Consider the following 17889-nt stretch of genomic DNA (forward strand, 5'->3'; position numbering starts at 1 on the left):
TTTATGATGATTTTATGGAAAATGGGGTCCTAGGTAGCAAGTAAAAAGGACCCCACTTCCCATTTTTTATAGTAGTTCTCCAAATTTCACAGTTTAATATTCATTTTTTACTTATACCCAAATAGTGACACACAATGCTAAATTATCTTTTCATAAAATGCCCACACAATAGTGCAATTCAATCTAAATAATACCCCTATACAGTGCCTAATTAATACCTCCTTACGATGACCATATAGTATTGCCATTCAATGTAAAACAATACTGCTATACAATGGCTAACTAGTTCCCTCAATTCTATATGCAGATATTACTGCACACAGTAGTCACATAACCCTCCCATATACTGTATTTCCCACACAATACCACCATTCAGTGCTCAAACAAAACTGATATACATTGTTCAAATAATACTGCCAGGTTTTCAGCTTGCTACCAGTAGCTCAGTCCTTGGGGAAAACATTCAGCTAGGTGATCTAGGTGTCTTCTGTTCATTTCTTATATTTATTGGAAGTACTACGGTATACATAGTTTTGATTTGATGGTTGAGCCACCTGACAATTTGTTTCATGATTGATAGTAACATACCTGGATACAACTGTAAACTGGATACAACATGTATGTGCCAGGACACTAAAGTAGATTGCTCCACGTGAATGGATCTGATTCAGCTCTGATTGATTTGCAAAAAGATCGATCAGTGCCCATTTATGGCATAAAATCTGCCCGTGTAAAAGTACTTTAACCCCTTAAGGACCAGGTTGTTTTGTACCTTAAAGGGGTTGTCCTGCGGCAGCAAGTGGGTCTATACACTTCTGTATGGCCATATTAATGCACTTTGTAATGTACATTGTGCATTAATTATGAGCCATACAGAAGTTATAAGAAGTTATTCACTTACCTGTTCCGTTGCTAGCGTCCTCGTTCCCATGGAGCCGACTAATTTTCGCCATCTAATGGCCAAATTAGCCGCGCTTGCGCAGTCCGGGTCTTCTTCTTTCTTCAATGGGGCCGCTCGTGCAGGATGCCGACTCCGTGTAGCTCCGCCCCGTCACGTGCCGATTCCAGCCAATCAGGAGGCTGGAATCGGCAATGGACCGCACAGAAGCCCTGCGGTCCACCGAGAGAGAAGATCCCGGCGGCCATCTTCAGCAGGTAAGTATAGAAGTCACCGGAGCGCGGGGATTCAGGTAAGCGCTGTGTGGTTTTTTTTTAAGTCCCTGCATCGGGGTTGTCTCGCGCCGAACGGGGGGGGGGGGGGGGTGAAAAAAAACAAAAACCGTTTCGGCGCGGGACAACCCCTTTAAGGACCAGACACTTCTTAGGGATTTTACCCATGTGGCGGTTTTACTGCTCCATTTTTTTTCCTTTAGCTACCAAAATTATTTTTGCTGCGTTTTTTTCCCCGTGACATATAGGACTATTTTTTAATATCTTTTTCACTGACTTTTTTTTCCTGTTTTTTAGTTTTATTGGGGGTAAAATGCTAAAAAAATGATTTTTTTTTAAAATTTATAGTTTTTTTTAAAATTATTTTTAAATTTACACCAAAATAAAGGATGGAAATGGGTTCCTCTATTTATTTCAGACATTTTGATATATAGTATGCATGGTTTTGGTTTACAGGGCGCATACTGCGACGGTTTTTGTTGGCGTCTGCTTTGTGTTATTCTCTTTCTTATGTATGTATTGTTGTTTTATTCTGTTATTTTATTCTGTTTTACTTACTTATGTAATTGTGTTTTTTACTATCTGTGTCCCCCATGATGTCATATAAGACCTCTGGGGGTCATTCACCTTTTTTTTTCTTTATTTGACACTTTCCCACTGTAGCTGGGGCGTCCATAGGAGCCCTAGCTACAGGGAAAAGCAACCCCTGTGGTGACATTAGTCACCTGCAGAGCTGCCAGGGTCTAGTCTGACCCTCCAGCTCTGCAGTAGCAGGGAATCCCAGGAGGTCACATGACCCCCGAGGCTCCCGTAGTGAAAGTAAATGTTACTTTCAGTTTCCCCATACAGTGCTCATTGAGCACTGTATATTAGGGAAGCAGAAGGCAGGAAGGGTTAAAAACCCCTCCTGCCTTCTGCTCCGGGTTATCAGCTGTCACTAACAGCTGATAACCCGTTCCTGCCTCTGACTGATTGTAGAGCCAGGAGACTTAGAGCACCGCCGTAATTTTACTATCGGCGGTGCTCTAAGCCCAGGACCAGCCACCGTGAATTTACCGTGGCTGGTCCTAAATGGGTTAAGGAAGGATTCACATGACCGTATTTGCGTGTGCATTTACATATGAAAATTTTACGGGCGCAATGCGCAGAAAATAGAGCCCATTGATTTCAGTGGGTTCCTGCAGAAGCAAGTATTTTGCCTGTACATTTCGGTCTTGCAGAAAAATACGCAGCATGCTCTATATTTCTGCGCAAATACGCAGGAAAAGAACACATTTTGAAATCATTAAAGAAATTATCCATTTCAATGGTTGGCAGCATCAGCCCCTGTTTTTTGCGTGCTCAATTGTGCATGATGTGTACATACAAAAATTACAGTAAAACAAGCCAAAGTGCACATAAAAAAAGCAACGCCCACCCTGCAAAAGAGCGTGCAAAAATGCATACGTTCGTGTGAATGCGGCCTTAGTCACAAATGTGGTACATATGCTTTAAACATCTGAAGATGCTGTAACACACACTTACACTTACTTATGCATCTTGCAGTAGGGGCAGGTGACACAGGAGTCTGGGTACGATGCGGACCAGAGGCTTACAAAAATCTATATTTGTATTTTACCAAATAATCTTGGAGAAGCTGTATAAGGGCTCAGCCACACGGGCGCTTTAACGTCCGATCATACGCTCGTTAGAAAAGATCGCACTGTAAGGAACCTATGCTTTCCATTGTCAGCGGTCACATGTGCGAATTTTACATGTGCAAAAACACCTGCAGCAAAAGTTATAGAGCACCGTTTGTTAACACGCAGGTAACTGCGGCATCAGTGTTTTTTGAATGTGAAACCCCAGGATGCTGTCGCATCCAGGTGTTTCACCTTGCGCTCAATGGAGCCAGCAGCAACAGCGCCGACCCCATTGAGAATATATAGTGAAGATCGCGATCCTCTACCACAGCTGTGACAGTCAGAGGCAGCTCTTAGCTATTGAATGACAGCTGATAGCTGCCTATGATTGGTCCCTGCGTTCAGCCAATCAGAGGCAGCACTCACCCACTCATGAATTCACATTTATTTTTCACACATTTTAGGGATGATTTTCAGAGAAGGGCTTATACTTAAAGCCCTTCCCCGAAAATCACTGCAGGGCTTGCCGGCAGCCCATTGTTTTCAATGGAGCCAGCTGCAGCGCCGGCTCCATTGAATTCAATGGGAGAGCATCGCAATCCTCTGCTTCAGCTGTGGCAGAGGATTTCTTGATCTCTGCGGGGAGTCCCATTGTCACTGGGTCAATGGGGAAGCAGGCAGCACACTTTTTGTGAGGAAAAATGCGGTAAAGTGCGTTTTTTCTGCATGCTGCCTGCTTCGGTCACACAAATTTTTGAACGCAAGTGTTTTGCGCACAAAATGTTGTGCGTTAAAACACCCGTGTGACTGAGCCCTAAGGCATGTCCAATAACTTGTCCACAACTGGTGGAAGAATATGTGCTCTTCCGGTGTTGTCTGGAGCTCGTGTATTTTAATAGGCAGGCCTGTTTTTGAATACCTACCTGTGTTTTCACATTGGGCCATTTCCTGAGGACCTACCTCACTTACATATCTCTAGCATGTTTGAGTCAATGATTCACAGAGCTGCAGGACAATGTAAGTCCTTAGTAGCAGTCTTTGTTCTGACGTTGGTTCTGTCCTGCTGTGGAGCTGCACTTTTCAAACACCAGTTGCCTCCTTTCTCATGCCACTGTCCCTCTTTACCAGGCACAGATTCCCCAGGACACGTCCTTCATGGCTCCCTCAGCTGACTCCTCACTGCTTTGGCAGCTCTCTCTCCCGGCAATGCAGTCTCTCATAAGGCTCAGTACTACTGGAATTGCTCTCCAGTTTACAGCTCCCTAAGATCTCAAGCACTCCAGATCTCCCACCTGACCTCTGTAGCCAATGGGAAGTCACATACAACACTCTATAGAGAAATACACAAACTGCACTAATGTATGATGACCAGTAGATGTCGCGCTTATACCATCCAGATTACACAACTATAGAAAACACAACAAAGCTCATTACAACACAAATTCGAACCTGGGCTTCCTTCTTAAATGCGCACAGACAGCAGTACACTTCACATACAGCAATACACTTTACACAGATATAGCATACATATATAGTACATATATAGTACATACTGCATATTTTCAACTCCGATTTTGCGCCGGTATTCCTGCTATTTCAGCATTCATCTGAATGCTATGGAAATCTGAGTTGTAGTTCACACAGCGCCGCTTTTCAAATTCACACAGAGAAAAATAATTGATACAAATTCTTGACATGGAAATATGTGTTGGTGCTTCTATATGTCCTGGACATTTAATGTTCTCAAAAGCTGTGAAAAGTGAATGTTTCCTCTATTTACAGCTTAAGAGAGGAGTGGACAGATACATCTCCAGCTTTGAGATCAACAAAGGCGCAGTTGATAAGGGTACACTGATCCTTTACATCGACCGGGTAAGTTGTATTTTTTTGCAGACAAGAATGGGAACCTATGTGTAAGAATGAACCTTAGTCTTGACACCACTTGATATTCTGTCTATTATAATCTAAAGCATTTTTTATTTATTGGTATTCATCCTGTGTGAAAACTGAAAATCGCATGAAGTAAGCAGCAGTTCAAGCGGGTAGAGAAAATATTTTTGAAAGAGTGCTGTCCCACCAGCCATAATGTCATTTAGAAGTCCGCCCTCATCAACCAGTTCATGAAGGTGTTGTTTTTTTTGAGTTGTGTGTTTTAGTCATTATTACTTCATCACACCGTAGATTTCACACAAGGAAGAAGAATGTCTGAAATTCAACCTTCATCAGCAATTTGAAGCAGGTCTTATACAGCCTGGATCAGTCACAGTGTATGACTATTACTCACCAGGTAGGATCATACTTACAATACTCTCTTTAACTACTACTTATACCTAAACCATAGGGCTGGGCAGTTTTGCCAAAAATGAAAATCTCATTTTTAAAAAAAATTTATGGATGATTCTCGATTTAATCTTGATTTTCTTTTTTTTTACTACATGAAGTGAAAAAATAACCATATGAAGCCTTGCTTTTTACAGGATGAGCTGTACTTTTTATTGGCAGCACTTTTCGATACATACAATGTACTAACTTTTATTAGCTTTGTTTTTGGAGGGGAGGAAAGGACGCAGAAGTTCTGTGTTCATCCATCCTGGTCTCTTTAAATGCTTCCCATTCTTCCTTCTTTTAGGGATTGTTAACAATTATGCTTTGAGAATCTCATTTCACAATATTTCCCAACCTTCTTGGACATTTCTGTCTTTAAGAACATCCAACTATTGGATTCTTCCTACCCTCTTTCTGAGTTAATTTAAATCTGTCTTTCTAAAATCCAACCTCAAGGGCTGAGCCTTCTCATGCCTTCTGCCCCTTGATATTTAAAATTCAAGAATAGCAAGATCACTGCCTCCTAAGGTCCCAGCCACTCGTACTTCCTCAACCATCTCCTCCCTGTTGGTGATAGCAGATCCCCTTGTTTTCTCTTCAGCCATTTGGGAGAAAACTTTGTCAGCAAGAGCGGATAAGATTTTGTTGGACACATTACTTTTGCCTGGGAGAGATTCCCAATAAATATCTGGAAAGTTAAAATTTCCCATAATCACTATGTGGAACTTTTTTGAGAACTTGGCAATCTGATGTAGAAAGAGTTCATCCATATCTTCTGCTTGTCCTGGCGGCTTATAATAAATACCTACAATACTGTCCTTTCTGTTTTTTTCTCCTTGTTTTCTTACCCAAACAGTTTCTACTGATCTTTCCCAGTACTGATCTTTTCATTCTCTGAAGCTTGAATCTCTGTAGATTCTTTCCTATACTGGCGTTCCGCTAGGGGTTGCAGTGGCGGCCAAACCCAGCAAACCGGGGGGCCATTAGCCCCCTGCAAAATGTTGTATTATTGCTGTGGCCCACGGGCTGCCTGTCAGAAACAGTTTGACCGCCATAGCCTGGCACTCAGGAAGGGGAGGGCAATTGCCAGGGGAGCCACCAGCCAGTTACAGGCTACATACTCTCCTCCCACTGAGAAACTTCAGTCATAATTGGTCACAACTGCAGTCTATCAGTGCACTGTCAGCTGCGTGATTAGTCTGGCTAGCGATGCACTGACCAATCACACAGCCAACAGTGTTGGGGAGAGTATCTATCTATCTATCTATCTATCTATCTCTGGTATAAGTTATACATCTCCCTGTATATACTGTATATAATTGGACACTTTACACACAATTAAAAATGCATCAAAAACACATGCATTTTTAGTAAAGTAAGCAATTTCTGAAAAATGTATGTAGTCTTTAAATAACGCATGTCGGTTTTTTAATGTGCTTTTCTTATTTGTGGTTCAAAAGAACAACAAAAAACATGAACAGACCCTAAGGCTGCTCTCATTCATGCGTTCAGAAAAAACAGCTCGAAATCTTTGCATTTTTACCACAATTTCAAGTAGCATTTTTGAACGCATGGTACAGCGTTTGACAGCACTTTTTAATGCACCCCATCATTGTGATGGGTGAGAAGGTGCATGAAAAAACGCAAAAATACAACAGACAGCTCTCGAAAATCATGACGTTAGAAACATCACGTTCAAGCTCAGGTCTGAGTAACCCCATTAAAATTAATGGGAGCGTTGTACTGTGGTACCACGGCGCCCACGGCACTGCGCTAATAGTGGTAAAAAGCGGTGTGTGTGAGAGGCTACAAAACTAATTTTTCATGTAGTGCAGGAAATGCGTCATGTTTGGAAAGATTACACCAAGGGGCCAGATCATGTATGGAAATTCATTTTGCAGCTGTATGCAGCACGATTTAGGTATGTGTCTGGGGTGGGAGGGAGGTGGTGAACCTTTGCACTGGGGCCCCTAATCCTTTAGTTATGACCCTGCTTTACTAACATACAACGCAACACTTCCTCCTCTTCTATTAGGTATGTTTCTTATAAGTAAGTTGTATCCTTCAAACCTTGTATTCCAATCATGTGTATCATTCCACCATGTTTCCGTGATGTCCATGACATCATATTTCTCTTCCTGTGTTAGGAGCTCCAATTCTCCTTGTTTGTTTCCCATGCTCTGTGCATTTGTGTAGACACATCTTAGTTTGTGATCGGTGTCTCTTGCTCCTCTACTTTCCTTCAGAATGTTTTGGTTTTGTTCTTTCTTTCCACTTCTAATAGCGAGGTTCTCAAATTTATTCATTAGCTGTATATTTTTTCTGGCGTTTTACTTCCCTTCCCATATTGTTTTAGTATAAAGCTCTTCTGATGAGTGAAGAAAGGCGCCTACCAAATATATGCTTTTCTGTCTTTGTAAGATGCAACCCGTCTCTAGCAAAGATTCCATCATATAAGTAATTCACTCCATGGTCTAGAAATCCAAATCTTTGCTGACAGCACCATCGACGTAGCCAGTTGTTTACCTCTAGAATCCTATTCCATCTCCTTATTTCATGGCCATCCACTGGGATGATGGATGAGAAGACCACCTGTGCTCCTAGTTCTTTCAAAGTCTCTGCAGATAATTATAAGGTCTTTATTTGCAGTGTCATTAGTCCCTACATGTATTAGTAGGAATAGGTAGTTGTCTGTAGGACTGAAGAGTCTTGATAGTCTATCAGACACATCTGTGATTTGTGCACCTGGAAAACAGCACACCTCTCGTGAGGTTATATCAGGTCTGCAGACAGCGGCCTCTGTTCCTCTCAATAGGGAATCTCCCACAACCAGCACTCTGCTCTTCTTCTTCACAGCACTTCTTTTTCTCCATCCAAGAGGATTCTAAGTGCTTACTACACTGTTTTTTGTGGAAAAATAATTTCATGTTGTATCTCTTCATTGTTCTCCTGCGTGAGAGCCTGGTATTGGTCCCTGAGCAGTATGGATGCGGTCTGACTCCTGATCCTTCTGCCTCTTTGGGTCACATGCATCCATTCCTCAGCTTCTGCAGGTACACTAAAAATTTATTTTCCTTGAGTTTTCTAAAGAGTCATTTCTGCTCAAGGAAATCCTCACCTTCCTTAATGAGTTACAATGTAGCTATTCTCTCCTGAGGACTTTGCACCTTTCCACCAATAGAGCCACAATCTTGCATTTCTGTCAGGTGAGGTTTGACTTTTCCTCTGGTAGGTCTGTAAACATGCAGCATACACTGCAGCTCACCATATAGCTCATCTTCCCTTCCATGTTGATGTCCACTTCCGTACTTCTAAAAGTCAAGAATTCTTGTGAGGATACATAACCTACAATATATTACTAATTGTAACATCTTATAGGTTATATATAAAACGTTACAATTAGTAAAATCTTGGTTCCTACCATTAACTTCAGTGAAGTCAGATGCAGAGTCTGGCTCTGTAACTAAAGAGAACACATATCTGAGTGGCTGCCAATTTCTTGTGTAGCTCCTTTGCATAGGATGTGAGGTCTCCATGCCATGCCTGCAACTGCTAAGAAAAATATAGGCCTGTTACAGAGGCTTTACCAAACAGGACCTTATAAGGGGACAGCTTGGGGTTTCTATTAGGTATGGTTCTTACTGAGTATAGGCCTAATTAAATGTGTACCTCTATTACTTTCTATGACTTCTGGTACGCAATATGTACAAATAATTTTGTCCAACAATTTTTTAGCCTTAGTTTTCGCATTTTTTTTTACAAGCCTCCAGCTAACCTGAGAAGAGGTCTATGCAAACCAATACAAACTCCCAAACACCTACCTTAGGTAACTGTATGTAGTCAATCTGCAGTCACTCAAATGGGTAGTCTGGCCTTGGATTAACAGTGAGAAGGTACTTTGGAAACTTTGGGTTTGTCGGGCAATAGCTATGTATCAATATACAAACATGGTTGCAGCATTGTTGATTCCTGTGGCAATCCAAGCAGAAGACGCTGCACCACACATTACCTGCCTTTACTAATGCGTTTGTCCATGGCTCAATAGAGCATTCAGGGGAGTCACAGGTGTTTATATTTTCTCCAGACTCCCTTCTCATCCGCTTTTGTACCCTCCTGGGGACACTCCTCCTATTCACCCTTCCTGTAAATTGGATGACAAAAAGAGTTAGCCAGTTTACACGCTTCAGCGAATGCCATCAGCTGGGCCTCCTGAGCAGACTTCCCTGGAGGGAGTGGTAAAGATGGGAAAGATTCAACTAGGGCTGGGTAAATATATAGAGTGCCCTTTGCATCAGTTCATTTCTTACATTGTATATACAAAGTTTGCACCCCTAGAGCCCTGAAACTGGAGAGCCACAGTGGTGGGGAAGAGGGATCTCCTGTTTTGTCTACTCATAGGGGTGGGCAGGAAGTGTAGCCACCTTCACCATGAATGGCTCCAGCATCCAGCCTGCCGTAAAACTCACCTATATAGAGGAATATTGAGTAATCATGTGAGGAATATTTCTGCATCTAAAGATACAGAAAATTAAGCACCAAAATCCACATAGACCTAGTTAGAAAAATTGTTGAATGTCCTATTTTTATGTGACACCTTTTCAAGAATCACCCATTATTGTCTATGGGAGCGTTAAAAAAGTGGATTGTATTCAGAAAAATGTGCTCTATATGCTTGAAAATTGACAAGAAATCAGGTAAAATAGTCAATTTTCACTGAAATACGAAACATCGCACTCACCTATGTGAATGCAGCCTCATAGTGATAAAAGCCCATTAACATGGTCTTATTTTGTTTAATCTCAGTCACCAATCAACTCTACAAGAAGTAATCTTCAGGCACTGGAAGTAGTGCTTTTATGTTTATCACTTTTTTTCTACCCAACAGAAAACCGTTGCACTAAATTCTACCATGTGGAAGAAGGCAGCAAACTTCTGGGCAAGATCTGCCAAGGAGATGTGTGTCGCTGTGCAGAAGGTAAAAGAGCATTTAATAATAATGTAGACTCATTTTATGGGATCAACGGTTTTACCAAATGGTGGGACTCTCTAACATGCATATTTTGTTAAAAGAGTAAAGGGCCCTTTAACAGGGAAATATTGTCTTCAGATTTTCACTAGATCGTGTGAATCTGAATGCTAATCGTTCAGTGTAAACGCTGCCAGTGACTGAACGCCGAATGCTTATCGTTCACTTATCGTTTGTCATGGCAGAAAAATCAAATGATGATTGGCCGGTGTAAGCGGGCAGTTGTTTATCACTGGAAGCGATCTTTGCTTCGCTCCGCCTCCATTCACTGAGCAATTATCACTCCTGTGTGGAAGCACATTAGCGGTAATCGCTGGGACAAGTGTCAGGCGCTTCAGCACACAACAATCGTCCCATCTAAAAGGACCCTAACTAGTTGATGCAGTGTAGACATCCTAACTTTTTTCCTTATTCATTCCTTTCTATATGGGGGATTTTGTTTACAATTTAATATATAAATTTTCAGAATCGAATTACTTAAATTTGAATTTTTACATTGATTTTCTTACTAAATGGCAAAGAGTCTATTGAGGTTTCTTTTAATTTTGCAGCGAATTGCTTTATGCAGCAACAGTTGGAAGAAGTGGATGCTGAGGTCCGATTAAATAAGGCTTGTGAACCTGGAGTGGATTACGGTGAGATCACTATGATGTTATTTTCATATGCTTTCATATTTATTGTGACATTAAAACTTCATTGCAGATTTATGAATATATTGTTATTTTTTAGGAATTTTAGTTAATAATTGAAAAATGTAACTTTTCATGAAGTTTTTTGAAATCTTTAAACACCATCTTCTCTACAAGTTTCAAAGATTGAAGGGGTTTTCCGCTCATGTTTTCTTGTCCCAGAAGAGGTACTGTAGGGAACACCTGCAGAATGTCATTGTTTATAGGAATATGGTCCGTTATGGGTATTTTATACAAAAAAGTACTGACTGTCATGCAGTTCCATATTGTGCACCTCTTGAAAGCTGATCCCGGTCTAGTGTGATCTTGTAGTCACATTCTATTTCATCTGGTGGTAGGTTGTATTTATGCCCCCTCACTAAGACCCAGATTCGACTGCTGTCTGTGCTTGCCCTATGGCTACACACATTTTTACTTATCCCCTACTTTTTGCTAGCATACATTTAAGAGTAGGGCACAGCTGAAAGGTAGTAAGACTGCATGATGAGATACACAGGGGGTATGCAGCTTGTAATAGCAGCGCTGGCATGTGTTTTGCCAGCGTTTTGGCTGTGTTTTCAGCACAGCTGAAAACGCAGCCAAGAAAGCTAAAGAAAAAGAAAAATCAATACTCACCTAGCTGGCGCTGTCCGGGTCCCTGACACTGTTGTCTGGAGCTCCAGGCAGGCTTACGGCTTGTCAGCACCGACAGGTCATCTTTTGCTAGTAACAGGGTTTGAAGACCATGCCTACAGCAAAAGATGGCTCTGATTGGCTCAGCGGCGGGCTCAGCCAATCAGAGCCAGCGCAACATGCACCAATTTTAGCCATTCATTGGCTGAGCCAGTGCTCAAGGAACCAATCAGATCAATCTCTTGCTGGAGGCAGGGTCTTCAAACCCCATTACCAGCAAAAGATTCTCCTTCGGTGATGACAAGTGCAGGGAAGCCTAGGGATTTGACGCTTGTGTGAACAGCCCCATTGAAATGAATGGGAGCGCTGTATAGCGTTTAGCGCAGCGCTGAAAAGGCAGCGCTAAGCACCGCTCAAAAATGCCTGTTTGAGGGAGGAGCTGTATGCACAAAACAGGCATTATTCAAAACCTTAAGAATCCAGAACGCCATAAGCCCTACTCTCAGTGCTCCCAGACGATTTTACCGGGGAAAGCTACATTTGTGTTGCAGCATGCACTGCAGGGGAAAGAAGAGGAGATGCCATTATGGCACAACCCTAATGGTTTGTTTTAGATGCAATCTACAAATTGATCGTAAATGTTGACCGTTAGACATACCTCATGTGGCACAAATATATGATACAAAATTCACAAAATGTTATGAATTCATTAAATGTATGTGATTTACAGTCTATAAGATGACACTGAACGCCATCGAGAAGGGTGATAACTTTGACAGCTATGTCATGACAATTACAGAAGTCATTAAGGAAGGTAAGTTCCACATTGTGCATTTAATTCATCTATTGGTAGATCTGTTTTTGTATATACCATGAGTTACATAAACTTGACCATGACACCCAAATCCCTCATCTTAGAAGTGGAGGCCTACATTTTGCCCCTTTCTTCTATCCCTACAGTGCTGTAAAAAATGACTTTAATAAAAGTTAGTGGCCTCTTGTTTTGGCTGCGAAGGAGACTGCGCAATTATAGATCCGCGGGTCGTTCTGTTCAGGAGTTTTCTGTACATGTAGAACTTAGAAATGCATAAGGATATGACAATACTTATACATAACTGTAATATAAAGAGATGAATAAAGTGTCCCCCCAGCTGTCCAGTATCAATCAGCTGACGTTCAGGACACTAGGAAAGCTAAGTTGACATCCTTCTTCTTTAAATTTGCCCTTACTAGGTAGATATTAGACAGGTAGATATATACCAATGGATATCAATCAATAAAGGAGTTAAATACTTTTCACAATCTAGGAAAGCTGAGTAGGGAAGTAGACTTCAGCAAAGGCTGTTGCACTCCCCCCAGGGGTTTTTTGATGTCCTACAGCCCCTCTAAAGCCAGATCCAGCAAATGTTTATATTAGTAGATAAGGACAGGAATTGGCCCTTCCCGAGCCAATAGTTCTCCGCCCATTTTCTGAAGACCATAACCAACTGACCTGATAACTTTTGGAGGCAAAGTTAACAAAAGGAAGTAATTTAGAAATTATGAAAGATCTGTACGTTGCAGCCCGCTGACAAGAATATTTTGTGAAATGTTGCATCACTGCGAATAAGATGCAGGGACTCCAATATTTGCATGATGCTCAGGAACCGAGAATTGCGTATCTTGGACCAGATATGTCCAAAACTACTCATGTGTGGCTCAAAACACATGTAAAATCATGAGAGGAAACATCGTTGTAATATTTTCATGGTGGGTCACACCCACGTGGAGTTATGAAGAAAATATGTATTTCAGGGATTATGTGTTCCAAGGTAAGCCAGTCCCCACGGGGGCTGGAAGGAACTAAATGGGAGTTACCCTAGTGAGAGTTTAAAAATCGCACACGGACATGTGCTTGGCGTCGGCCCCTTGGAGGTCACTATATCGTGATGACTGCCCCATAGTGACCCGAGAGCCTCCACACATAAGAATAGTAACTCTCTTTCTTTAATCCCTGTTATTTTACTGTCTGTGATATCACATGTAAGTCTCTGGCCGATTATCTGGTAACATCATTTTTGTATTTTTCTGTAAATAAGCACTGCTCTTTTCTTTGAGAATTAAACTTTAAATTGATTAGTGAGCCTCGCCCGTGTTAACACAAAGCTATATTCTCCGAAGATCATATTGTATTCATAAATCGGGTTCCAATTTACCGTTATGAAATTGGTGGTGGCAGCGTTTTGTATGCATATTGTAGAGCTCTGGAGTGCGTTAGAACGGATCAAGTGGGTGATTTGAGCTTTCGCTTTGCATGGATGCACAAGCCTGCGGAAGCTGGGTACAAATCAGCCTGTATTCTAACGCCTGCCATCTTGCAATACTGCAGGGTGTTTGAGGACAGAGGCGGGATCAATAGGTATCCTCCCTTCCCCTCTCTCCTCTTGTCCAGTGAAGGACAAGTTGATTTACAGTGCATGGCCAGGCAGATTGCTGTAGAGTTATGGCTGTAGGTTATGGTCGCTTGTCCAGTTGACATGCAGTCTCGGAAAGTAATCCTCCCAGGGCATGAGACTTGGACCCTCGTCCAGATGTTGCCTCGTGGTTTTTACTTTTTTTTATGAATATTTTTTGGGGTTTTTAAGGGTATGTGCAGACAGCAAGGAACCACGGTGGCAAAATCACACCAAATGGTACAATTGTTTGTGTGGATTTTTGGTGTGAATTTGCAGCAGATTTCACTCCTTGCATTGCAGAGGGTCAAATCCGTAGTGGGATCTTCAGCTAACAATTGACATGGTGCTTTCAAACGGGCCGGAATAGGCCGCGGCACGCAGCGCAGAAGCAGATGTTGTTGCATTTATAACTGCAAAATGCGTTCTGCGGAATTTCTTGAGTTGTTTGCCGTACAATTTAGGTGCGGAATTATATCTCCTGTATATTAGAAATCTGCAAGAACAATTCCACAAGAAGTCCCTAATCCCGAAGCACAAAGCTTTTCCACTTCGGAATGGAACCTATCTTGCAGTTTTGAATTGAAGATGCACAGATGTTAACAGGTGGAGAATTCAAGCCTCAGAGGGATAACATTGGGAGGCAGTAATGTTCGCGCGGACTAACTTCATCCCGTGTGAAAGCACACTTAAAGGGAACCTGTTATGAGCTTTAAGCCCCATAAACGAAGGTCATGGAATGGGGAGTCCGTGGAGAGCTGTTCTATACTCACGGGGCGCCCCATTACTGTGATGTTTCCACTTGATGTCCGCATTGGCCAGCAGCATGACTCTTCAGTCTGCTCTGTGTGCGCGCTCTCCCATAAACAGCGCCCCCCCCATACTCCCCGCTCCCTGACCTGTGAGACCCTTAATTTAGTTAATGGGGTTGAAATCTCATGACAGGTTTCCTTTAAAACTCACAGTTTTTATTAGGTCTGCTGACTTTTCTCGCACCATATAGATGAGAATTATTGAAATCTCATCAACGTATTTGGGCCATGAATGAGTCTTTTTTGCGCATGATCAGCGTATTTTACTGTAATTTTTCCGTGCTCAAGGCATGGAACCATGCCCCGCTCTAAGTGGATATTTAGCCTCAGAAGTTCCAGATGTGTTCTTTCCCACAGAATTGTACACAAAAGTAGTAGGTCTTCATCAATACGTCTTGTAACTTATATATATAAGGATTATATCCCTGTGCCGTGCCTTTTAGGCCATCCTGCTTAAATATACAGCTTTTATATTCCAATCCTCCATTTCCAGGTACGGATGTGGGTGTTGTTAATCAGAAGCGCAATTTTATCAGTCATGCCAAGTGTAACAAAGCTTTAAAATTGGAGATTGGCCGAGACTACCTGACCTGGGGAGTGTACAAAGATCTGTGGAACATTGGTTCTGGGTAAGTGGCAGTAAAAAAAAGTGTGAATTAAAAATATGAAAATTGGGGAACATAAGAGCAGTAATCCTGTCCAGACATAGGACTTGCCTAATAGCCTAACATCTGCTTGTGTACCATATCAAATATGCCTGTACCACATACACAACCTCATTCTAGAAAAACATTAAGAAAATCTTAATTAAAAATTTACTATGGAATTAAAAAACACTAGAAGTGGTTTAAAGAAACATCATGTTATAGGATAGGGGATAAATGTCTGCTGGAGCAGTGGGCATGTGCACATGGGGTATTCGGGGGCTGTTGGACCTCCCAACGATCAGACATTTAGTCCCTATACTGTGGTTAGAGGATAAATGTATTTGGTGGTAAAACCCCATTAATGTCTTCACCCAGATATTATGATAATTTTACCCATTTGGTTCCGCTACAGATTTTCCTACATGATAACTAAGGACACTTGGATTGAGATGTGGCCAAAAGACCGGGAATGTCAGAAAGCGGAGTACCGTCCACTCTGTGATGATTTATCCATCTTTTCAGAGGATTTGTCGCTCCGTGGCTGTGCAACTTGATTTCAGACCCTTCCATCTATTTTCACATTCTCTATGTATATGCTTAGAATTAGTACATCAATAAAGGTTCTTTGTGTCCAATGATTTCATGTTACATATTATATCATTGCAATTCACCTTTTAGACAATGGAAAAGCTTTTTGTATAAAAAGTGAAAGATGCTTCATAATCCCATTGCAATAGTGAGCTCAGATCCATAATGAGCCATAAGTGATCGTATTTGTTCAAGAAGTTCTTCCTCTTAAGTTGTTACATTCTGGGAATTCCAACAAAAAATTTATTTTATTAATAACAACTAAAACCAACTTGTTTTACATGCACTTAAGTTACTGCACCTCGGCCTATTCCAAAACTTAGATTATATATCCTGAACTGTTCAAGTACACTACAGTGCAGCCCTGCTGCTTGAGCACAAATGATGCTGAACTCACTTACCCCACTAAATGGGGCCATACAATGTCAGAGCTCACAATGAAAATGATTTATTTATGAAATGTTTTTGAAATATATTTTTGATAATTATTATAGATGAGCGAACGTACTCGTTTCAAGTAATTACTCGATCGAGCACCGCGATTTTCGAGTACTTCCATACTCGGGCGAAAAGATTCGGGGGGCGCCGGGGGGGAGCGTGGCGGAGCAGGGGGTAGCAGCGGGGAACAGGGTGGAGCCCTCCCCCCCCCACTCCCCGCTGCAACCCCCCACTCACCCACGGCACCCCCGAATCTTTTCGCCCGAGTACGGAAGTACTGGAAAATCGCGGCGCTAGGGCAAAAAAGGGGCGTGGCCGAGTACGCTCGCTCATCTCTAATAATTATACATTTTATTATTATCCCCATAAATGAGATTGCATTTTACTTCTAAGTTTTTTTAAAACTTATAATTCATCCATCCATCTATCCATCCATTTTACATTGTTGGATGTGCACAGGCATCTAGTTAAGCACACCTAAGGTAAATTTATTTGACCCTTGGAGTCTTTTATTTCACCCTGGGCTGCTTATTTGAATGTCAGGACTTAAAGGGGTTTACTGTGCCAAGGCTGACTTTTAAGTGGAGAAGGCGTAACACTCCAGGTAAAAGCAAGTAGGAAGTGACCAAACGTGTGGAAAACTTCTCCTTTTATTTAAAAAAATGCGTGATCAGCTTATGAAAACGCAATTCTAGGATAATCCCTTCATCAGTTCGGCTGGTGTAATTGGTGGGTCCCAAAGGGACAAAAGGTTTCAGTAATGACTTATGAAAAACACTATGAACCTTCCATGTATCTGGCAAATCAAGTTCATAAGCAAGTGGATTTACTACACGCATGATGACAAATGGACCCACGTAAAGCGGCGCCAGTTTCAAAGACAGAACCTTCAATTTGAGATTTCCTCGAAGACAAATATACCTTCTGTCCCATCCTGTAAGGTTTAGATACTGACAGATTCCTCCCACTACGAAACTGCATACGAGCCCCTGTTGCTTCCAGGTTCTTCTGTACCTCGTACCATACCCCCTGCAGCGCATCAGATGGAGTAGAAATAGCTGTAAGGAAGCGAGGATGCTGACCATATACACACAGGAATAGAGATACCCCAGTGGAAGAACAAGTACGGTTGTTTAGCGCAAACTCTGACAACGGCAGGAATTCTGCCCACTGATAAGCCTTTTTGCAAGCAAACAACCGTAAATATTGCACTAAATCCTAGTTCTTCCACTCAGTCTGACCATTAGTTTGCGGGTGGAATGCTAACGAGAAGGAGAGCGACGTTCCCAGGTTTCTACAGAATTGTGCAGCAAACTGAAGACCGCAATCAGATACAATGTTCTCGAGAACCCCATGCAGACGAATGATTTCTTTTACAAAAATCTTGGAAAATTCTATCGCAGAAGGTAGCTTCTTTAGCACCACGAAATGTGCCATTTTTGAGAAACGGTCTACCACAAGTAGAATAGTGGTGAACTTCTGACACTCAGGTAGATCAGTGATAAAATCTACCGATAAATGCGACCAC

The 17889-nt window shown here is 41.8% G+C and overlaps 1 protein-coding gene across 1 annotated transcript in view; it reads left to right on the forward strand.

The window, feature by feature from the left end:
* LOC136612968 (venom factor-like) overlaps positions 1–15973 on the forward strand; it is an 86025-nt gene extending 70052 nt beyond the window's left edge. Inside the window, exons 35-41 of the mRNA XM_066593742.1 lie at positions 4575–4664; positions 4974–5079; positions 10003–10092; positions 10695–10778; positions 12175–12258; positions 15182–15317; positions 15748–15973. Of these exons, the coding sequence (XP_066449839.1) occupies positions 4575–4664; positions 4974–5079; positions 10003–10092; positions 10695–10778; positions 12175–12258; positions 15182–15317; positions 15748–15889 (732 nt within the window). The 3' untranslated portion in view covers positions 15890–15973. The remainder of the gene's footprint in view (positions 1–4574; positions 4665–4973; positions 5080–10002; positions 10093–10694; positions 10779–12174; positions 12259–15181; positions 15318–15747) is intronic.
* The last annotated feature ends 1916 nt before the right edge of the window (positions 15974–17889 follow it).

Source organism: Eleutherodactylus coqui, chromosome 2 (assembly GCF_035609145.1).
Source record: "Eleutherodactylus coqui strain aEleCoq1 chromosome 2, aEleCoq1.hap1, whole genome shotgun sequence".
NCBI classification, from domain to species: domain Eukaryota; kingdom Metazoa; phylum Chordata; class Amphibia; order Anura; family Eleutherodactylidae; genus Eleutherodactylus; species Eleutherodactylus coqui.